Raw genomic sequence first — 22,820 nt, forward strand, 5'->3', positions numbered from 1 at the left:
GAGGGAACCAAAAAGGCTGTTTATTTCCATTTTTTTTCTGACTGTTTTCCATACATGTCGTTTATTACTTCTACTCTGGTTATTCACTAATGATGGTGAGTTTAACCTTTCCATCAATCATTTATCAACCATTGCCAAAGATGTTCAAAGTTACACAGCCAATTATGATTTCTAACTGATCCCCCTCCACTCCACCTCTCATTTCTCATCTATGCAAGGAAGGGATTGGTAGAGATTTGTCATTTCTGTTTCAGTTCAGAAATATTACATTTCCAATAATCATCTTTTTCTTTGTAAGGAGTCCAGAGATGCTATTTTAGCTCTCTGTGTGAGAAATTCTTCTTTTCCATAATACGTTCTAATTTAAGGAGCCCGAGGTTAGTTATTTACCAGTTACGATATGTTCTGATATTTCCTTCTTTCTTAAAATTCCTTTTCAAACTTGAAATTGGTTGTACTTTATTTCTGTGCATAGTCTCATCTATTTAAAAATTGAGATTTCTTTTCCTATAGGATTATGAACAACATGTGTTGGCTTATTGTAAATCTAGAATCTTTTGGCCATCTCCAAAACCTTAGAATGTTTTATAATTTAGATCATGAGAAATAGAGAATTTATATACTTCTGTTAAGAGTAGAATTCATATTTTACAGATGTCTAGAGGTATCCATACTTGCTGGTAACGTGGCCTTAGAATTTAGCAGATCGTGAAAATCTGAATATTGTTGAACATGAATTTTTGATGAAGATACTTTTTTTTTTGTCTTTTTGCCTTTTCTATGGCTGCTCCTGCACCATATGGAGGTTCCCAGGCTAGGGGTCTGATCGGAGCTGTAGCCGTCAGCCTACACCAGAGCCACAGCAATGCAGGATCTGAGCTGCGTCTGCGACCTACACCACAGCTCACAGCAACGCTGGATCCTTAACCCACTGAGCAAGGCCAGGGATCGAACCTGCAACCTCGTGGTTCCTAGTCAGATTCATTAACCACTGTGCCACAACAGGAACTCCCAAACATACTATTTTTTAATGACAACTTGTATTTTATGATATGCAAATATTCAAACAATTTATAAGAACTAACCAATACCACCCATATTATAGGATTTATAGAAATGGAAGAATTTTGGCTGAATTACTCTATATAATTGTTCAACCAAAGTGGATGGTGACTTTACCACTTATAGAGGTTTGAAGCAATATATTAAAACATAAATAATTTCTAAATTGGTGATATATAAAATATATTACTGTATTGACAAAAATAAATTATCTTTCCTCCACTTATAAGGAGACACCCATTATATAGATTCTATACAAAATTACAAAGATAACTTTTTTCCTTTTACAATTTTATTATTTTAATTTCTAATAGTAAGAACTTGATTAAGATCAGTGTCTCCTCTTTCTCTTCTACTTCCTCCTTTTCTTCGTGGCTTTTAATTTTTATATTAATTTTATTATATCCAAATCTATGATGACAGCTGGCTGAGGTAATAACATGTAAAAATTAAGTTTGGGGGAGAATGTTCAAGATGAGAGACTAGAAAGACCCTGAGCTCACCTCTTCTCACAAGCACACCAAAATCACAACTTATACAGAATACCTACTGATGAAAAAGGCTGGAGTCTACCAGAAAAGATCTTCAACTAAAGATAACAAGAGATGGGATTAAGATGATGGAGTAGAAGGACTGGCACTCACCTTCTCTCATAAAAGCAACAAAATTACAACCAACTGCTGAACAACCTTCAACCGGATAGCCTGCAACCTATCAGATAAGATATCCTACTCCAGAAGACAAAGAGGAGGCAACATCAAGATGGTAGGAGGGGCAATTACATGATACAAGCAACCCCATACCTGCTACAGACTGGAAAATAACTTTATAGCATAGGTTCACCCATGGGAGTGAGAGTTCTGATCCATATGTGAGGTTCCCATCCTGGGGATCTGACATTGGGAAGAGGAGCCCCAGGAGCATTTGGCATTGAGGGCTAGTGGGGCTTGTGTTCAGGAGCTCCACAGGACTGGGGGAAATGGAGACTCCACTTTTGAAAAGTGCACACAGACTTTGATGTGCACTGGATCTCAGGGCAAAGCAGAGACTCCATAGGAATCTGGGTCAGACCTGTCTGAGGTTCTTGGAGGATCTGGGAAAACAGGGTGACTGTGGCTGGTTGTGGGGGAAGAACATTGGAGGCAAAGGTCTTGGGAATAATCATCAGATCAGCTTATGCTCCTCTGGAAGTGGCCATTTTGGAAAAATCTGGCCCCACCCATCCAGGCTGAGAAGCCACAGGCCAAACAATTATCCAGGTGGGAACACAGCTCCACCCATCAGCAAACAGGCTGCTTAAAGACCCCCAGGCACACAGCCACCTCTAATAACAGCCAGAGACAAAGCCCCACCCACCAGAAGGATAAAAATCAGCCCCACCTACCAATGGGCAAGCACCAGTCCCTCCAATCGGGAAGCCTGCACCAAGCCCCTGTACCAACTTCAGCCACAAGGGGGGGCAGACATCAGAAGCAAGAGAGGCTTATATAACCCTCTTGTCTGTAAAAATGAGACCACACCAAAAATCTATACAAAATGGAGTCCCTGTCGTGGCTCAGCGGAAACAAATCTGACTACTATACATCAGGATGCAGGTTCAATCCCTGGCCTCGCTCAGTGGGTTAAGGATCTGCTGTTGCTATGAGCTGTGGTGTAGGTGGCAGACGTGGCTCAGATCTGATGTGGCTGTGGCGTAAGCTGGTGGCTATAGTTTTCATTTGACCCCTAGCCTGGGAATCTCCATATGCCATGGTTGTGGATCTAAAAAGACCAAAAAAAAAATCTATACAAAATAAAATGGCAGGGAATTATGACTGAGATAAGGGGATGAGAAAAAAAAAAAAAAAGAAAAACCACTAAGTGATCTAGAGACTACCAACCTCTGTGAACAAGACTTTAGATTAATGATAATAATAGATAATTCAAGATCTTGGAAATAGTTCCCATCGTGGCTCAGCGGAAATGAATCCAGCTAGAAACCATGAGGTTGTGGGTTCAATCCCCAGCCTTGCTCAGTGGGTTAAGGATCTGGTGTTGCCATGAGCTGTGGTGTAGGTTGCAGATGTGGCTTGGATCTAGCATTGCTGTGGCTCTGGTGTAGACCATCAGCTGTAGCTCCAATTGGACCCCTAGCCTGGGAGCCTCCATATGGCACGGGTGTGGCCCTAAAAGGCAAAAAAAAAACCAAAAAAAAAAAAAACCAAAAAAAACTTGGAAATAAACTGGAGGCAAAGATTGATAAATTACAAGAAACACTGAGCAAAGAAATGGAAGATAAAGCAAGCAGAGATGCAAAATAGAGTAACTGAAATAAAAAATTCACAAGAAGCAACCAACAGCAGAATATACGATGCAGAAGAATGAATAAGTGATGTGGCAAACAGGCTAGTGGAAATCACTGATGTGGAAAAGAAAAGTGAAAAAAGATTAAAAAGAAATGAAGACAGTCTAGGAAAACTCTGGGACAACGTTAAATGCACCAACTTCCATATTATATGGTGCCAGAAGGAGAAGAGAGAGAATAAAGGCCAGAGAAAATATTTGAAGAAATAATAGCAGAAAACTTTCCTAACATGGGAGAGGAATCACTCACTCAAATTCAAGAAGCACAACAAGTACCATATTAAAAAAACAAAAACAAAAACCAAGGAGGAACACCCCGAGACACGTATTAATCAAACTGACCAAAATTAAAGACAAAGAAAATATTGAAAGCAGCTAGGGAAAAGAAACAAATAATGTACAAGGGGACCCCGATAAGGTTATCAGCAGATTTTTTTCAGCAGAAACTCTGCAGGCCAGAAGGGAATGACACAATACACTTAAAGCGATGAAAGAAAAAAAACCTCCAACTGAGATTACACAGCAAGGCTCTCATTCAGATTTGAAGGAGAAATCAAAAGCCCTACAGGCAATCAAAAACTAAGAATTCAGCAGCACTAAACAAGCTTTACAACAAATACTAAAGGAACTTCCTAGGTGGAAAAGAAAATGCCACAACCAGAACAAAAAATACTAAAAATGACGAAGTCATACATACAGTAAAGGTAGGAAATCATCCATACATAAAAATGCTACAAAAGCTAGAAGTCATGAGAAGAGGAGAGTACAAATGCAGGACATTAAAGATGCACTTGGAATTAAGAGACCAACAACTTAAAACAGTCTTATGTGTGTGTGTGTGTATATATATATATATAGACTGCATATATATATGCACACACACATAGTATGTATGTATATATATATATGCACACACACACTGTATATGTGTGCACACACATATGTGTGTGTGTATATTTATAGAGAGACTGCTTATCAAAACTTTAACTGCAAACAAAAAAATCTAAAATAGATACACAAGTAAGTAAAAGCAATCCAAATACAGCACTGAAAATAGTCACCAATCTATAAGAGAAGAAGGGAAGAAAAAAGAACAAGAACAAATCCAAAAGAGTTAATAAGATGGCAATAAGAACATACATATCAATAATTACTTTAAATGTAAATGGACTGAATGCCCCAACCAAAAGACATAGACTGGCTGGATGGATACAAAAACGAGACCCACATATATGCTGCCCTCAAGAGAAACACTTCAGTTCTAGGGACACATATGAATTGAAAGTGAGAGGATGTAAGGAAGTATTCCATGCAAAGGGAAATCAAAAGAAAGCTGGAGTAGCAATACTCATATCAGACAAAGCAGACCTTAAAATAAAGGTACTGTAAAAGAAAAAGAAGGGCATTACATAATGATCAAAGGATCAATCCAAGAAGATACAACAATTAGAAATATATATACTTTCAACATAGGATCACCTCAATATGTAAGGCAACTGCTAACAACCTTATTTCTCTTTTTTCAGCAAGGAGAAATTGACAGTAACACAATAATAGCAGGGGACTTTAACACCCCACTTACAGCAATGGGCAGATCATCCAGACAGAAAATCAAGGAAACACAGGGCTTAAATGATGCGTTAGACCAGATATTTTATCAAACATTCCATCCAAAAGCAGCAGAATACACATTCTTCTCAAGTGCACACAGAATATTCTCTAGGATTGATTAGATTCTGGGCCACAAATAAAGCCTTGGTAAATTTAAGAAAATTGAAATCATATCAAGCATCTTTTCCGACCACAATGCTATACGACTGGAAATCAACAAGACAAAACTGCAAAAAACACATACATGCGGACACAAAACAACATGCAACTAAACAATCAATGGATCACTGAAGAAATCAAAGGAAATTTAAAAATACCTAGAAATAAACGACAACAAAGACAAAATAATCCAAAACCTATGGAATGCAGAAAAAGCAATTCTAAGAGGTAAGTTTATAGCAATACAAGCCTACCTCAGGAAACAAGAAAAACCTCAAAACCTAAACACTACACCTAAAGCAACTAGAGAGAGAAGAGCAGACAAAACCCAAAGTTAGCAGAAGGAAAGATATCATAAAAATCAGAGCAAAAATCAATGAACTAGAAATGAAGAAAACCGTAGAAAAGATCAATGAAACTAAAAAACTGGTTCTTTGAAAACATCCACAAAGTTGATAAACCCTTAGCCAGACTCATCAAGAAAGAAGAAGAGAGGACTCAAATCAATAAAATTAGAAATGAGAAAGAAGTTACAGTGGACATCACAGAAATACAAAGCATCATTAGCGACTACTACAAACAACTATATGCCAATTAAATGGACAACCTAGAAGAAATGGACAAATTCTTAGAAAAGTATATCTTCCAAGACTAAATCAAGATGAAATAGAAAAGATGAATGGACCAATCACAAGGACTCAAATTGAAGCTGTGATTAAAGAACTTCCAACAAACCATAGTCCAGGACTAGATGGCTTCACAGGCAAATTCTGCCAAACATTTAGAGAAGAGCTAACACCTATCCTTCTGAAACTATTCAAAAAAACTGCAGTGGAGGGAATACTCCCAAACTCATTCTATGAGGCCACCATCACCCTAATACCAAAACCAGACAAAGATACCACAAAAAAAGAAAACTATAGGCCGATTTCACTGATAAACATGGATGCAGAAATCCTCAACAAAATACTAGCAAACTGCATCCAGCAATACATTAAAAGGATTGTACATCATGATCAAGTGGGATTTATCCCAGGAATGCAAGGATGCCTCAATATCCTCAAATCAGTCAGTGTGATACACCTCATTAACGAACTGAAGAATAAAAACCATATGACCATCTCAGTAGATGCAGATAAAGTTTTTGACAAAACCCAACACCCATTTCTGATAAAAACCCTTCAGAATCTGGGCATAGAGGGAAACCACCTCAACATAATAAAGACCATATATGACAAACCCACAGCTCAAATCATTCTCAGTGGTGAAAAGCTGAAAGAATTCCTGCTGAGATCAGGAACGAGACAAGAATATCCACTCTCGCCACTACTATTCAACATAGTTTTGGAAGTCCTAGCCAGGCAATCAGAGAAAAACAAGACATAAAAGGAATCCAAATTGGAAAGGAAGAAGTAAAATTATCACTATTTGCAGATCACATGATACTATACCTAGAGTATCCTAAAGACTCTACCAGAAAACTGTTAGAGCTCATCCATGAGTTTGGCAAAGTCACAGGTTACAAAATTAATATACAGAAGTTGACTGCATTTCTATATACTAACAATGAAATTCATGATCAGAAAGAGAAATTGGGGAAACTGCGTTTACCATCGCATCAAAAAGAATAAAATACCTATGAATAAACCTACTTAAAGAGACAAAAGACCTGTACTATGAAAACTATAGGCACTGAGGAAAGAAATCAAAGACACAAACATATGGAAAGACATACCTTGGATTGGAAGAATCAATATTGTCAAAGTGAGTGTACTACCCAATGCAATCTACAGATTCAATGCAATCCCTCTCAAATTACCAAGGACATTTTTCACAGAACTAGAACAAAATATTTTAAAGTTTAGAAGCACAAAAGACCCAGAATAGCCAAAGCCATCCTGAGAAAGAAAAATGGAGCTGGAGGAATATAGCCTCCTGACTTCAGACTATACTACAAAGCTACAGTCATCAAAACCATATGGTACTGGCACAAAGACAGAAATATAGATTGGTGGAATAGGATAGAAAGCCCATAATTAAACCCATGCACCTATAGTCAACTAATCTAAGACAAAGGAGGTGAGAATATACAATGGAGAAAAGATAATCCCTTCAATAAGTGGTGCTGGGAAGACTGGACAGCTGCATGGAAAAGAATGAAATTAGAACAGTCCCTAACACCATACACAAGAATAAACTCAAAATGGGTTAAAGACCTAAATGTAAGACCGAATATTATGAAACTCTCAGAGGAAAACTTGGGCTGAACACTCTCTGACCATAAACTATAGCAATATCTTTTCAGATCCACCTCCTAGAGTAATGACAAAAATAAGACCTAATTAAACCTAAAAGGTTTTGCACAACAAAGGAAACCCAAACAGAACAAAAAGACAACTCACAGAATGGGAGAAAATATTTGCTAATGAAGCAACTGAGAGGGATTAATCTCTAAAATATATAAACACCTCCTTCAGCTCAATACCAAAAAATCAACCCTATCAAAAAATGGGCAGATGATCTAAACAGACAATTCTCTGAAGAAGACATAAATATGGCCAAAAAACACATGAAAAGATGTTCAACATCATTACTTACAAGAGAAATGCAAATCAAAACTAGTATGAGGTACCACCTTACACCAGCCAGAATGGCCATGAACAAAAAGTCTGAAAACAACAAATGCTGGAGAGGGTGTGGAGAGAAGGGACCCCTAGTACACTGTTGGTGGGAATATAAATTGGTGCAACCACTGTGGGAAATAGTATGGCGATTCCTCAGAAAACTAAAAACAGAATTACCGTTCAATCTAGCAATCCACTCCTGGGCATCTATCCAGAGAAAACCATAGGGCTTTCCCCTTTTCTCTACCCAAAGCATTTTTCCTTAAAGTGTTCCTGGTTGATTGTATGCCTTGGGAGAGGGAGATGCCATTTGTATGTGAGAGTGACCTACACATTGGCCCAGTTGCTCACAGCCATTTTGATAAGTTGTAGGGAGCCAAAGACATCACTTTCTAAAACGCCTTGGATAAAATATTTGAATTATAATAAACATGACAGAAGTTATATACATGCAAGACACAGGCGCATGCCCCTAGGGATGTCAGAAAGATTTCCCATAGTCTTACTGGGAACTCTTTTAGAGATTACCTTTTAAAGGTCGTGATTAACTTGAAACCTTAGGACTTAAAATATACTTAGGGAACTTCCTAATAATAAATGTTACTGAACAGGGAAGAGTATAGCCTGTCTTGGAAGTAAGTTGGTCTGTCTCTCAGCATTGTCCCTCTTCTCAAGGTCTCCTTGTCTTCCATGACTCCATTCAGAGACTAGACAAGGGCCTTAGGATTCTACGGTAATGTGCATAAACCACTTTGAAACCCAAGGGTAGAAATGAGGGACACATAGAAATCCTAATAGTATCTTTCTGTGGAGGGATTTCTTTGGAAGTATTACAACAAATATATTTTACTTGAATTTGTAAGTCTATTTTTTGACATTTTGAGTATTCCTTATTTTATATTTAACTCTGATGTCTGTTGCCCCTCAGGAAGTTTGTGACATGAAGTCTGAGGGACAGGCAACTGTCATTCAGCAGCTGGAACAGACTATTGAGGATCTGAGGACCAAAATCGCTGAGTTAGAGAAGCAGTACCCTCCTGCAGACATGGAAGGGGCCGTGGGCCCTCATGGGGTTCCAAATGGAGTGGCACCCCCAGAAGACATCTGTCTTGAAGCTCTCAGGTTAGGAGAAAAGGATGTGCAGCATCAAAGGATTTTACAGGCAAAGTCTATCCAGACGTCCCCAATAGAAGAGGGCGGGACACTGACACTGACTTCTGTGAGTGCGCTGCCGGAGTGCCTCCCGCACACACCTTGGGCTGAAAGCGGAAACTCAACGGTGCCGTCCTCACCTTCTAGACCTCAGACCAAATTCTGTTCAGAGATTTCTTTGGTTGTGTCTCCAAGGCGAATATCAGTGCAGCTCGATGCACCTCAGTCCCTCCAGCCTTCACCACCTCCATCCCTCCCTTGGTCTGTTGGTCAAGGACAGGCTGGATCACGGCCTTCTCTTCATACTGAATTTGAAACCAGCCATGAGCACTCTGTTTTCCCCTCCTCTGAAAATAGCCAAAACCTCCCACTCACACCACCTCTGCCTTGCATAGAGTCCTCCAGCGCCATGCCTGGCCTGGGCATGGCAACTCCCCCATCACTTTCTCCCCCTGGCACATTAGGGCCCGCTCCGCCCAGCACAGCAGTTCCCTCACCTCCTCCTCTGCCTGGTCCAGAGATGCTGCCACACTCTCCCCAGCCTTTGCCAGGAGTGGGAATACCTCCTGCCCCACCTCTTCCTGGAATGGGAATCCCCACTCCCCCACCTTTGCCAGGAGTGGGAATACCTCCTGCCCCCCCTCTTCCTGGAATGGGAATCCCCCCTCCCCCACCTTTGCCAGGAGTGGGAATACCTCCTGCCCCCCCTCTTCCTGGAATGGGAATCCCCACTCCCCCACCTTTGCCAGGAGTGGGAATACCTCCTGCCCCACCTCTTCCTGGAATGGGAATCCCTCCTCCCCCACCTTTGCCAGGAGTGGGAATACCTCCTGTCCCCCCTCTTCCTGGAATGGGAATCCCCCCTCCCCCACCTTTGCCAGGAGTGGGAATACCGCCTGCCTCCCCCCTTCCTGGAATGGGAATCCCCCCTCCCCCACCTTTGCCTGGAATGGGAATACCTCCTGCCCCCCCTCTTCCTGGAATGGGAATCCCCACTCCCCCACCTTTGCCAGGAGTGGGAATACCTCCTGCCCCCCCTCTGCCAGGTGAAGGAATACCTCCTGCCCCGCCTCTTCCTGGAGTGGGAATTCCTCCTGCTCCCCCTCTTCCTGGAGTGGGGATACCTCCTCCCCCTCCTCTGCCAGGTGAAGGACTACCTCCTGCCCCCCCTCTTCCAGGAGTTGGGGTCCCTCCCCCTCCTCCTTTGCCAGGTATGGGGATTCCAGCTCCTCCCCCTCCTCCTCCTCCTCCTGGAACAGGCATCCTTCTACCCCCACCACCCCCTCTGCTTCCTGGATCAGGCCTTCCTCTCCCACCACAAGTTGGGAGTAGCACTTTACCAACACCGCAAGTGTGTGGATTTCTTCCTCCTCCGTTGCCAACTGGCTTGTTTGGATTAGGAATGAACCAGGACAAAGGGAGTAGGAAACAGCCAATAGAGCCTTGTCGGCCAATGAAGCCTCTGTATTGGACAAGAATTCAACTTCATAGTAAAAGGTAATACATACGGAAACTCATCTTTGCACAGTTTGTCAATGTGAGGGGGAAGCATTTTTTCTTTAAAATTCTTGGGGAAAATGACAATTTAATGTATCTTTAAGTACCACTCTAAAACTTGTCTCTAGATTTTTATATCAATATCTTAAAATGTTATTTGATTGAAGTATAGTTGATTTAGTGTTGTGTTAATTTCTGTGGTATAGCACAGTGATTCAGTTATGCATATATATATATATATATATATATATATATATATATTCTTTTACATATTCTTATTTTTTGGCTATGCCTGTGGCGTGTGGAAGTTTCTGGGCCAGGGATCAAATCCAAGCCATTGCAGTGATCTGAGCCACTGCATTTACAGTGCCAGATCCTTAACTATTGTATTGTTTTTCAGATTTTCTTTTACTTTTTGGAGTTTTGTCTTTTTAGGGCAACACCCGCGGCATATGAAGGTTCCTAGGCTAGGGATCGAATCAGAGCTGTAGCTGCCGGCCTACACCACAGCCACAGCAATGTGGGATCTGAGCCACATTTGTGACCTACACCACAGCTCATGGCAACACCAGATTCTTAACCCACTGAGCAAGGCCAGGAATTGAACCTGCATCCTCATGGATGCTAGTCGGGTTCATTAACACTGAGCCACAACGGGAACTCCTCCATGATGGTTTATTGCAGGGTATTGCTTATAATTCCCTGTGCTATTCAGTAGGACCTTGTTGTTTATCCATCCTATATATAGTAGTTTGCACCTACTGACCCCAAACTCTCTGCCCATCCCTCCTCCAATCCCTCACTTTGCCAACCACAAGTCTATTCTCTGTATCTTACATCAATATTTAGTGAAACAATCTTTTATTTAAAATTTTAAACTTTTCTTCAGAAATATCAAAGGGATGAAATAAATGACATGTATCATTGTACAGATACCTGTCAATATAGTTTTTGATCGACTTTTTAAAGGTAGGGGGATATATTTTTCATAGCATACATGCTTTGTTGCCTCCTTGCAGAACCTCACTTTGACAAGTAGCTTATAGAAATTATAGAAATAAATCAAATCCTTAGACTGATTCTTGAGGATGTTTTCTGCATCCTTTTGAAGGCAATCTTGTTTTACTATTCTGTTTGCAGTAGTCTTTTCAGAAGCATGTTACACAAGAATACACATCAATACCCGTGTGAAAGAATTTAGTTCTGAGCATTTGGTGGTACTTCTACAGATGATTTGTGACACTATGAGGTCATAAAATAATAAATTTATATGATTTTTATAAAAGATAGGACATCTGTAAAAGAATGTTTCCCCCAGGTACCCTGCTGGTGTATTACCCCTGCATGGTCCACAGCCTACTTCTTGACCCTGGGGTGGTGCTGGGAAACAGCTGAACAATGTGATGGTGTAAGAATAAAATATGCCCTTTCAGTTTCACCAGACTTCCTTGTCCTACATTCGCGTGATTCTTGGAATTTCTAAGTGTTCCATGTAGCACAGATTTAGAAATAGATTTACCAGGCTCATTCTCATTTCTTATCTTAATTTTACCTTCACTGAATCATATTGGGGAGAAAACGTATCTATTTTGACTTCTCACTTTGCAGCTCATTTTCTAAGAAATTTGCCATGTCACATATGTGCTGATGCACCATTTCAGACTGTGCCCCAAACTCATTTTATCCATGTACATTTATGAGGTTTTTTTTTTTTTTTCTTGGCTTTTTAAAAATGGATCTCCCATTTTTAGGTAGTACTACGTGAGTCTGCAGTCATTGAGAAGTTAGGTGATACGGAATGACAGGCCGTGGTGGGGAGATGAAGGTACCATTGTGTATCACAAAATGATTTATTTTTAACCCACAAATAAGCCACAACACTTATTTGTCAGGTTGGGATTGTGAGATATAAGACATTTCCTGCCTTAATAGCTATACTAAGAGGGGTTTTTCTTTTATGTTTGTGTTCAGTGACTTGATGACTGAGAATTTCTGAAAGTTATTTCTAGGCAAAGGTTTCATTCTGTATTGATGCTATTTCTCATTAAGTTGGCTGCACAAATGGTGATCCTAAAGAAAAGAACATCTTTCCTCCTGATCCTCCTTCCTCCACTGTTGCCTGACTTCCTGTCCCATTTTTCTCTCCCACCCTTTATCCTTCCTGCCCTCGTTCTGTCCATGCTCACCATGATGTCTTGCAGTTTGGTTTGATGGCTCTCTCACTGGTCTTTTGCTTAACTTTAGAGATTCCAGTGCTTCACTTATTTGGGAAAAAATTGAAGAACCATCCATAGATTGTCATGAATTTGAGGAATTATTTTCTAAAACTACAGTAAAAGAAAGGAAGAAACCTATTTCTGACACCATCACAAAGACCAAGGCTAAACAAGTGAGTACTCATGTGTTTTTTGAAATTAGACAGTCTTTTGGGCATAAATGTGAACTTTCATTAGAGAAAAGCTTTGAAATTGTTTGCCGGGCTGTGTAACCTCCATAGTCCATAAGCAGATAGCAGAGATTAGAATTTCAGAACATGTGTTTAAGTGAGACTTTCCCAAATAGAAAAACAAATAATTATCTCCAGCAGGTGATCATCTTCCATTTTATTTGTAGCCTCATGATACATATTTCCAACATTTCAGCAATTGCTTGTTTCCAGAATCACTCATCTTATAGAAATAAATTGTCACTTGATAGAAATCCATCTTAGTGCTAGTATGGATGGAAAGAAAGTTAACAATGACCAAAGAAAAACAAGCAAGAAATCCAATCTTTAGTAACCAATAATGTGTTTGGTATTTTGTTGCCATTATAATAGCTGAAGTAGATGCCCTGTAGAACCCAGGTAAACAATCACATTGTACCTGACATAGGAAAGAGAACTTTGTATTCGGTTCCAACATCTCCCTTCTGTGTTAGATCCTTTGATCTATTCTGTGACACCTGAGTTATAAAAAGAAAAAATAATGCATTCAGAGAAAAACATTCTCAATCAATGTTTTTTTAGCTGATCCACCCAGTGCCCTTGGTCATGAAATACTGTAAATTTCTCAAGACAGTCATTCAGAAAATTAGAGTAAAAAACCAGAACAGTGAGCCCAGGTGGAATTGCCATTGGTGCCCATACTTCACTCTAAGATAGGGAGTGGCTGTGTTTCTCACTTTTGCAGGGTGAAGGGAGGGCACAGAGAAAAGAAATGGTCAGAACTCTGTCTTTTCAGTTCAGAGAAAGAGAGATAAGTGAAGCCTGAAGTCTCCCCAGATGAGTGACAACTAAGGGGTGATATGATTCCTTGAATTTTTGCCTCTTACCTGGAAGTTGTAGCCCGACATGTAACCCAGAGTTATTCCCACTGATATTTATTTCAGAGCAGACAGCTCCCACCAGATGGGTATTAGGAAATCCAGCCAGAAGGGGTAGATTTGAATGAAGTCTCTGGCTAAGTGGATGAGCACTCTTATCCCAGGCGTTTCTGTTAATCTGAGAATGATGAAAACTCAAATATGATGCAGCTGAATTTTTCAGAACCATTTATTGTGTTATAGCTGGTTGCTGGTGACTGGTAAACCTGGCACATTACAGGCACTGAATAAATATTCATTTAAACCAATGAACAGCTAGCTGGCTGTAGGAAGAGGACTTTCTAAATATCAATGACTATACTCAGTGATGATTAATAGCCAGAAAATCATTCATCTCATAGTAATCAGTATGGCCAAAGTGGCTTTGTCAGTGGAATAAAGGTAAATGGAAAAACCACATTTTTCTGGTTTACGTAGATATTTTGAAAATCTCTTCCATGCTGTGTTTGCATATAGCACACTTAGGCTGAGTTGTCCTATGTTCTCTCATGGACTGTCTCAGAGATGGAAAAGCTGTCTGGATGGGGAATACGGGCTAGGATGCAGACATCATGGGGAACAAGGCAGCAGCATCATCACATGATGAATGGGTAGATTTCTCTTATCTAGGGATGAAATTCTCAAAAAGGCAAACCCTGCCTTCCCTACCTTCCATTACCACTTTTTTCTGTTAAGTGAACAGAGATAAGGAAGACACCTCATTCGTTGCCTGCTGAGTATAGGATTTCATGATTTCTTTGACATAGTATTGTTTTTAAGCTTTACTGAAATAAGATTTATGTACAAATCATTAAGACCTCAAACTCGGCTAGTTGGCATGAGATGGCCTCTCTGCATGTGAACAGTGAATCTGTGTTGAACGTCATCTCAACAGAGTCGCCTCAGCGTGTTGTGAGGACTTTGCATAAACTGTAGGTAAGAGCCTTTGCAGTGTTGTCATTTGACCTGGTAGTGGTGCTCCTGTTGACCTTAAGCTCAAAGAACAGTGTCCATTATGACTGCCAGTAAGTTTGTCATCATCACCTTGGCCAGGTCTTGTATTCAGCTCTGCTTTTTCTAGCTGTTTTTGGAGGGATGAGGTTGTTTGTTTGTTTGTGCGTTGTTTTTTTTACAGTATGTGGGTGAGAGAAAAATCTGCTGCAAAGTGTTGTATTGCTGAAGAAAGTAGTTTTATTTAACTTTGTTGTATTTGGAAGAAAAATCTATCCATTCCATCTACTTGAGATATTTAAAATTGTGTTTAAGGAATATGTAATTTCAAAATGCATGCAGATACACTGGATAATGTGGTATGGATAAATTATAGCCATCCATTTGTAAACAGGGTCTCTCTGTACCTGAGGTTCCCCACCCATGATTTCAGCCACCCTCAGATGGTGTAGCCCTGCAGTATTTACTGCTGCAATAAACCTATGTGTAAGCAGACGGTGCATAGCTCAAACTGTGTAACCTGCTATTCCCCTTTTATAAGAAGATACTTTGGTACCTCATGGTTCACTTCTAGTGAAATGAATAGCTTTTCATGCTGTAGAGTGTGTTTATGGAGTTATTTGAAGCTGTTCTCAGATATGATGGAAGCTAAGAGTTGTGATTTTCTTTAAATATTTCAAAATTGCTGAATAACTTTTATGTGATCCATTATCCATATATAATGGTTTTTATTTTTTTCCACTATACGTGGTTTACACTGTTCTGTCAATTTTCTGCTGTACAGCATGGTGACCCAGTTATACATACATGTGTACATTCTTTTTTCTGACATTATTATGCTCCTTCATAAGTGACCAGACATAGTTCCCAGTGCTACACAGCAGGATCTCGATGCTAATCCATCCCAAAGGCAATAGTGTGCATCTGTTAACCCCAAGCACCCCCTCCCCCCCTCCCTCTTGGAAACCTAAGTCTGTTCTACAAGTCCATGATTTTTTTTTTCTGTGGAAAGGTTCATTTTTGCCATATATTAGATTCCAGATATAAGCGATATCATATGGTATTTGTCTTTCTCTGACTTAACTTCACTTAGTGTGGGGAGTCTCTAGTTCCATCCATGTTGCTGCAAATGGCATTATTTTGTTCTTTTTATGGCTGAGTAGTATTCCATTGTGTGTATATACCACATCTTCTTAATCCATTCATCTTTCAGTGGACATTTAGGTTGTTTCCATGTCTTGGCTGTTGTGAATAGTGGCGCAATGAACATAAGGGTACATGTGTCTTTTTCAAGGAAAGTTTTGTCCAGATATATGCCCAAGAGTGGGATTGCTGGGTCATATGGTAGTTCTATGTATAGTTTTCTAAAGCACCGCCATACTGCTCTTCGTAATGGTTGTACCATCTTACATTCCCACCAACAGTGCAAGAGGGTTCCCTTTTCTCCACACCCCCTCCAGCATTTGTTATTTGTGGACTTATTAATGATGGCCATCCTGACTGGTGTGAGGTGGTATCTCGTGGTAGTTTTGATTTGCATTTCTCTAGTAATCAGGCATGTTGAGCATTGTTTCAAGTGCTTGTTGGCCATGTGTTTATCTTCCTTGGAGAAAGGTCTATTCATGTCTTTTGCCCATTTTTCAATTGAGTTGTTGGCTTTTTTGTTGTTGAGTTGTGTAAGTTGTTGGTATATTTTAGAGATTAGGCCCTTGTCAGTTGCATCATTTGAAACTATTTTCTCCCATTCTGTAAGTTGTCTTTTTGGTTTGTTTGGTTTTTTTTTTTTATGGTTTCCTTTGCTGTGCAAAAGCTTGTCAGTTTGATTAGGTCCCATTGGTTTATGTTTGCTTTTATTTCTGTTGCTTTGGGAGACTGAGCTGAGAAAACATTTGTAAGTTTGATGTCAGAGAATGTTTTGCCTGTGTTCTCTTCTCAAAGTTTGATGATGTCTTGTCTTACATTTAAGTTTTTAAGCCATTTTGAGTTTATTTTTGTGCATGATGTGAGGATGTGTTCTAGTTTAATTGATTTGCATGCAGCTGTCCAGTTTTTCCAGCACCCCTTGATGAAAAGACTGTCTTTTACCCATTTTACGCTTTTGCTTCCCTTGTTAAAGATTAATTGACCATGGGTGTCTGGGTTTATTTCTGGGTTCTCTATTCTGTTCCATTGGTCTGCATGTCTGCTTTGGTACCAGTATCACCCTGTCTTGATGACTGTGGCTTTGTAATACTGCCTGAAGTCTGGGAGAGTTAGGCCTCCTGCTTGGTTTTTGTTCCTCAGAATTGCGTTGGAAATTCTGGGTCTTTTGTGGTTCCACATAAATTTTTGGATTGTTTGTTCTAGTTCTGTGAAAAATGTCATGGGTAATTTGATAGGGATTGCATGGAATCTGTAGATTGCTTTGGGTAGTATGGCCTTTTCAATAATATTAATTTTTCCAACCCAAGAGCATGGAATATCTTTCCATTTCTTAGAATCCTTTTTAATTTCCTTGATTAATGTTTTATAGTTCTCGGCATGTAAGTTTTTCATCTCCTTGGTCAGGTATACTCCCAGGTATTTGATTTTTTGGAGGGCAATTTTACAAGGTATTGTATTTTTGTATTCCTTTTCTAATTGTTAGTATACAGAAGTGTAACTGATTTCTGAATGTTAATCTTATATCCTGCTACTTTGCTGAATTTGTTAGCCAGTTCAGGTACTTTTTGGGTTGAGTCCATAGGGTTTTCTATATATAGTATCAGGTCATCTGCATACAGTGACAGTTTTACCTCTTCTCTTCCTATTTGGATGCCTTGTATTTCTTTTGTTTGTCTGATTGTTGGGGCTGGGACTTCCAGTACCACGTTGAGTAACACTGGTGAGAGTGGGCATCCTTGTCTTGTTCCAGATTTTAGTGGGAAGGCTTTCAGCTTTTCTCCATTGAGTATTATATTTGCTGTGGGTTTGTCATAAATGGCCTTTATTATGTTAAGGAATGTTCTCTCTATACCCACTTTGGTAAGAGTTTTTATCATGAATGGATGTTGGACTTTGTCAGATGCTTTCTCTGCATCTGTGGAGATGATCATGTGGTTTTTGACTTTTCTTTTGTTAGTGTGGTGTATGCCATTGATTGATTTGCATATGTTGAACCATCCTGGTGCACCTGGGAGGAATCTCACCAGGTTGTGGTGTATGATCTTTTTTATATGTTGTTGGATTCAGTTGGCTAAAATTTTGTCGAGAATTTTTGTGTCTATATTCATCAAAGATATTGGCCTCTAGTTTTCTTTTTTGGTGGTATCTTGGTCTGATTTTGAAATTAGGGTGATGGTGGTGTCATAGAATGTCTTTAGGAGTGTTCCTTCTTCTTCAACCTTTTGAAAAAGTTTAAGGAGGATGGGCACCAGATCCTCTTTGTACGTTTGGTAGAACTAACCTGTGGAGCCATCTGGTCTTGGGCTTTTATTTGTAGGGAGTGTTTTTATGACATACTCAATTTCATTTCTGGCAATTGGTCTGTTGATCTATTTCTTCTCGATTCAGTTTTGGCAGGCTGTAAGTCTCTAGAAAGTTGTCCATTTCTTCTAGGTTGTTAAATTTGTTAGCATACCATTGTTCATGGTATTCTCTCATGGTTTTCTTGTATTTCAGTAGTATCTGTTGTGACCTCTCCTTTTTCATTTCTTATTTTGTTTATTTGAGTTTTTCCTCTCCTCTTCTTGGTGAGTCAGGCCAGAGGTTTGCCAATTTTGTTTCCCTTTTCAAAGAACCAGCTCTTGGTTTATTGATTTTTTCTATTGTTTTTTAATCTCTATTTTATTTATTTATTTTTTATTATAACGTAACTCTTCTAATTTTTTTTTTGTCTTTTTGCTATTTATTGGGCCGCTCCCTCGGCATATGGAGGTTCCCAGGCTAGGGGTCGAATCGGAGCTGTAGCTGCCGGCCTACGCCAGAGCCACAGCAACCCTGGATCCAAGCCGCGCCTGCAACCTACACCACAGCTCACGGCAACGCTGGATCATTAACCCACTGAGCAAGGGCAGGGACCGAACCCGCAACCTCATGGTTCCTAGTCGGATTCGTTAACCACTGCGCCGCGACGGGAACTCCTAATCTCTATTTTATTGATTTCCTCTCTGACCATTATGATTTCCTTTCTTCTGATGACTTTACGTTTTGTTTGTTCTTCTTTATCTATTTCATTTAGGCGGTGGGTTAAGTTGTCGATTTGAGATTTTTTTCTTCTTTTTTGAGGAAGGCCTGTATTGCTGTGAATTTCCCTCTGAGCACTGCTTCTGCAGCATCCCATAGATTTTGCGTGGTTGTGTCTTCATTATCATTTGTCTTGAGCTATTTTTTAATTTCCTTCTTGATTTCCTCATTGACCCATGGGGTTTTTAGTAGCATGTTGCTTAGTCTCCGTGTAGTGTTTTTTTTCTCATTTCTCTTCCTGTGGTTGATTTCTAGTTTCATGCCATTGTGGTCAGAGAAGATACTTGAAATAATTTCTATACTCTTGAATCTGTTGAGGTTAGCTTTGTGCCCCAGTACGTGATCAATTCTTGAGAATGTTCCTTGTGCACCTGAGAAGAATGTATATTCTGATTTTTTTGGATGTAATGTCCTGCAAATGTCAATTAAGTCTAACTTTTCTATTGTGTCCTTTAGGCTCTCTCTTGCCTTACTGATTTTCTGTCTGGAGGATCTGTCCCTTGAAGTGAGTGGGGTGTTAAAGTCTCCTGCCGTGATTGTATTCCCATCCATTTATCTTTTTAAATGTCTGTTAGTATTTGTCGTAGGTATCTGGGTGCTCCTACGTTAGGGGCACATATATTGATGATTGTAATATCCTCTTCTTGAATGGATCCTTTAACCATTAAATAGTGTCTTTCTTTGTCATTCTTCATGGCCTTGTTTTAAAGTCTATTTCGTCTGACATGAGTATTGCAACTCCTGCTTTCCTGCCTTGTCCATTGACATGAAATATCTTTTCCCATCCCCTCACTTTCAATCTGTATGTGTCCTTTGCCCTAAGGTGAGTTTCTTGTAGACAGCAGATTGAAGGTTTTTGCTTTCTTATCTAATTCTGCCACTCTGTGTCTTTTGATTGGAGCATTCAGTCCATTGACATTTAAGGTGATTATTGATAGATATGTACTTATTGCTATTTTAAACCTCGTTTTCCAGTTGATTCTTTGTTTCTCTTTCCTTTTTTTTTTTTTTGGTTGGATGGTTCCCATTTGTTTTATGCTTAAGTACTTTTCAGTTTTTGTGAATGTAATGTTCGGTTTTGATTTGTGTTGCCCTGTTTTTTAAGTGTGTTAACCCCTTCTTATATCTGCTTGCTTTAGCCTGATAGTCATATAGGCTCCAACACATCATTAAAATAAAAAAAGAATTATATTTTCTTACTTTCCTTCTCCACATTCTGTGATTTTGATGTCTTTTTTTTTTTTTTTAAAAAACATCTTCCTGTTTAGATCTGTTGCTGGCCTTTGTAAGTGACTGCTTCCCAATTGTGGTTTCTGCCATTCTAATTCTTCCTACTTTTTTTTTTTTTTTTTCATTTAGGGAAGCCCTTTCAGTATTTCTTTTAGCTTTTGTTTGCTGGGGAAATTCTTAATTTCCCCTTCTATTTTGAATGATACTCTTGCTGGATAGAGTATTCTAGGTTGCACATTTTTTCCTTTCAGCACTTTAAATATATCTTGCCACTCCCTTCTGGCCTGTAGTGTTGCTGTAGAGAAATCAGCTGATAGCCTTATGGGGGCTCCCTTATAATTAACGCTTTGCTTTTCTCTTGCTGCCTTTAGAATCCTCTTTAACTTTTGCCATTTTTATTATAATATATCTTGGTATGGGCCTGTTTGGGTTCAACTTGTTTGGGGCCCTCTGTGCTTACTGTGTCTTGATATCTGTATCCTTTAGATTTGCAAAGTTTTCAGCCGTAATTTCTTCAAATATATTTTCAGTCCCCTTTTGTCTTCTCCTTCTGGAAGTCCTATTATGCACAGATGGCCCACTTTATGTTATCCCATAGGTCCCTTATATGGTTTTCATGTTTTTTCATTTGGTTTTTTTTGTCTGCTGTCCTGATTGGGTGATTTCCATTATTCTATCTTCCACATCACTAGTTCATTCCTCTGCATTATTCATTCTGCTCATTATTGCCTTTAGCTCAGTTTGCATCTCTGCAAATGAATGGTCTAGTTTTTCTTGGCTCCTTCTTATATTTCCTAGTGCCTTTCTATAGGAATCTGCATTACTGTTCATATCCTCTCTTAATTCCTTCAGTATTTTCACTAACTATCTCCCTTTTGAACTCAATGACTGTCAGGCTGCAGAGGTCTGTTTCATTGTTGACTGCTTTAGGTGAATTCTCCTGTTCCTTTAACTGGGAATGGTTTCTGAGCTTCCTCATCTTGCTTGTGTTTTTCTTTTCTGTGAGTTTGGGGAAGCCAAACTGTAGTCTGTGAGGCTACTTCTATGTAAGCGTACTCCTTTGTATTTTGGAGGGGTTACTAATTATTTTTTGGTGTGGGAGTTTGAATATTTGCTGTCTCTCTCTTTGGTGTGAGCAGGCTGTTATCCCCAGGATGCTCAGTGTGTTTTCAGGGAGAAGGAGGCACTGGGTAGGGCCAGCAGTCAGTTGGGCTCTCTACGGAAGCAAGGACCTGCAGGAAGGTGGCACAGGCTACTCCTAGTTGCAGGGCCCTGGGAAGTGGTAGTGAGCTCTAGGCAGATCTGCAAAACGACCAGAGTGTTTGGCAGTAGCAACAGCAGGGTGCGTGAGTTCCCAGGGGAGTGAGAGCAACAACAGCTCGTGTTGGATGGCAGTGCCCTCCTCTGAGGTGATTGGAACCGTGGGGGGGGGGTGCCTGTTAAGAGACCTCTAGTGGGAATGGCCGTGACAGTCTCTAGAGTCAGTGATAACTGTGGTGGTTTGCCCCCGCCACCTGTAGCCTATGCTTGAAGCAACCCGTCTCACTTAGCCCACATAGGAGGTGCTGCACAGGCTGCTCCTAGTTGCGGGATCCTGGGAAGTGATAGAGATCAGGCACTGCATTGCCGGCAGTGTTTGGCAGTGGCAGCAGCAGGGCGGGTGTGTTCCCAGGGGTGCGAGAGCACCAACAGGTGCTTTTCGGTCACAGTGTCCTCCTCTGTGGTGCCTGTGAAGTGAATGGGGCTGCAAGTGGTGTCTGTTCACGGACCCCTAGTGGTGGCAAGCCACTTCCACCTCTGGAGCTAGAGATAACTGCGGCGGTTTGCCCCTGCCTCCTGTAGACCATGCCGGAAGCACCTTGTCCTGCTTAGCCCCCACAGGAGGTGCTGGACAAGCTGTTCCTAGTTGCAGGTTCCTGAGAAGGGACAGTGACCAAGTGTCTGGCCACCGCCCAGAGCATTTGGCAGTGGCAGCTACAAGGGAGGGTGTGTTCCCAGGGGAGTGAGAGCACAGCTTATGGTGCTTGGTAGCAGTACCCTTTTTTTCTTCTTTGCCAACCCCTGAGGTGACTGGGGTCACAGGTGGAGCTCACTCACAGGCCCCCAGTGGTGCAAGCCACTCTTCCCTCTGGGCTCTGAGATGACCACTCTAGTCTGTCCCTACCATCTGTAGATCATGCAAGAGGCCCCACATTGCACCTAGCCCCTTGAGGCCCTTAGCCCACACAAAGAGGTGCCTGGCCACTGGTAGCCTGCACAAGAAGCGCCCAGTCTCCCCTAAATGAGCAAGAGGCTTCTTGCTGCTTGTAGGCTGCGTCAGAGCCACCCTGCCCTCTGAGTGCCTGTGGGCATGCTCATGCTCTAGTGCAGGGAGTTTTCTACAGTGGTCCACCCCTCCTCTTCCCTCCTCCCCAGCAATGGCCCCTTGCCTCTCCTACCGGTCCAGACCTTCTCCCAGGTTCCCTCTGCTCTGGTATTCCTCTCCCTAGCCCTTGGCATACTGTTCCCCCGCCCCGTGGTGCACTGCTCCTTAGCCCCTCAGGCTGTCCTCACACAGCCAGCCCCAATCCTCTTCCCGGGACTGACCTTCAGAGCCTAAGTCTCAGCTTCCAGCCCCTGCCCAAGCATCTCAGGCTGTGGTGTCCA

General features: G+C 40.8%; 1 protein-coding gene across 1 annotated transcript in view; it reads left to right on the top strand.

Moving 5' to 3' along the window:
- The window catches only part of FMN2 (formin 2), a 296,800-nt gene that overhangs the window by 113,898 nt on the left and 160,082 nt on the right, over positions 1-22,820 (top strand). Inside the window, exons 6-7 of the mRNA XM_047762652.1 lie at positions 8,728-10,448; positions 12,693-12,837. Coding sequence (XP_047618608.1) covers positions 8,728-10,448; positions 12,693-12,837 — 1,866 coding nt within the window. The remainder of the gene's footprint in view (positions 1-8,727; positions 10,449-12,692; positions 12,838-22,820) is intronic.

Source organism: Phacochoerus africanus, chromosome 15 (assembly GCF_016906955.1).
Source record: "Phacochoerus africanus isolate WHEZ1 chromosome 15, ROS_Pafr_v1, whole genome shotgun sequence".
Classification (NCBI taxonomy): Eukaryota; Metazoa; Chordata; class Mammalia; order Artiodactyla; family Suidae; genus Phacochoerus; species Phacochoerus africanus.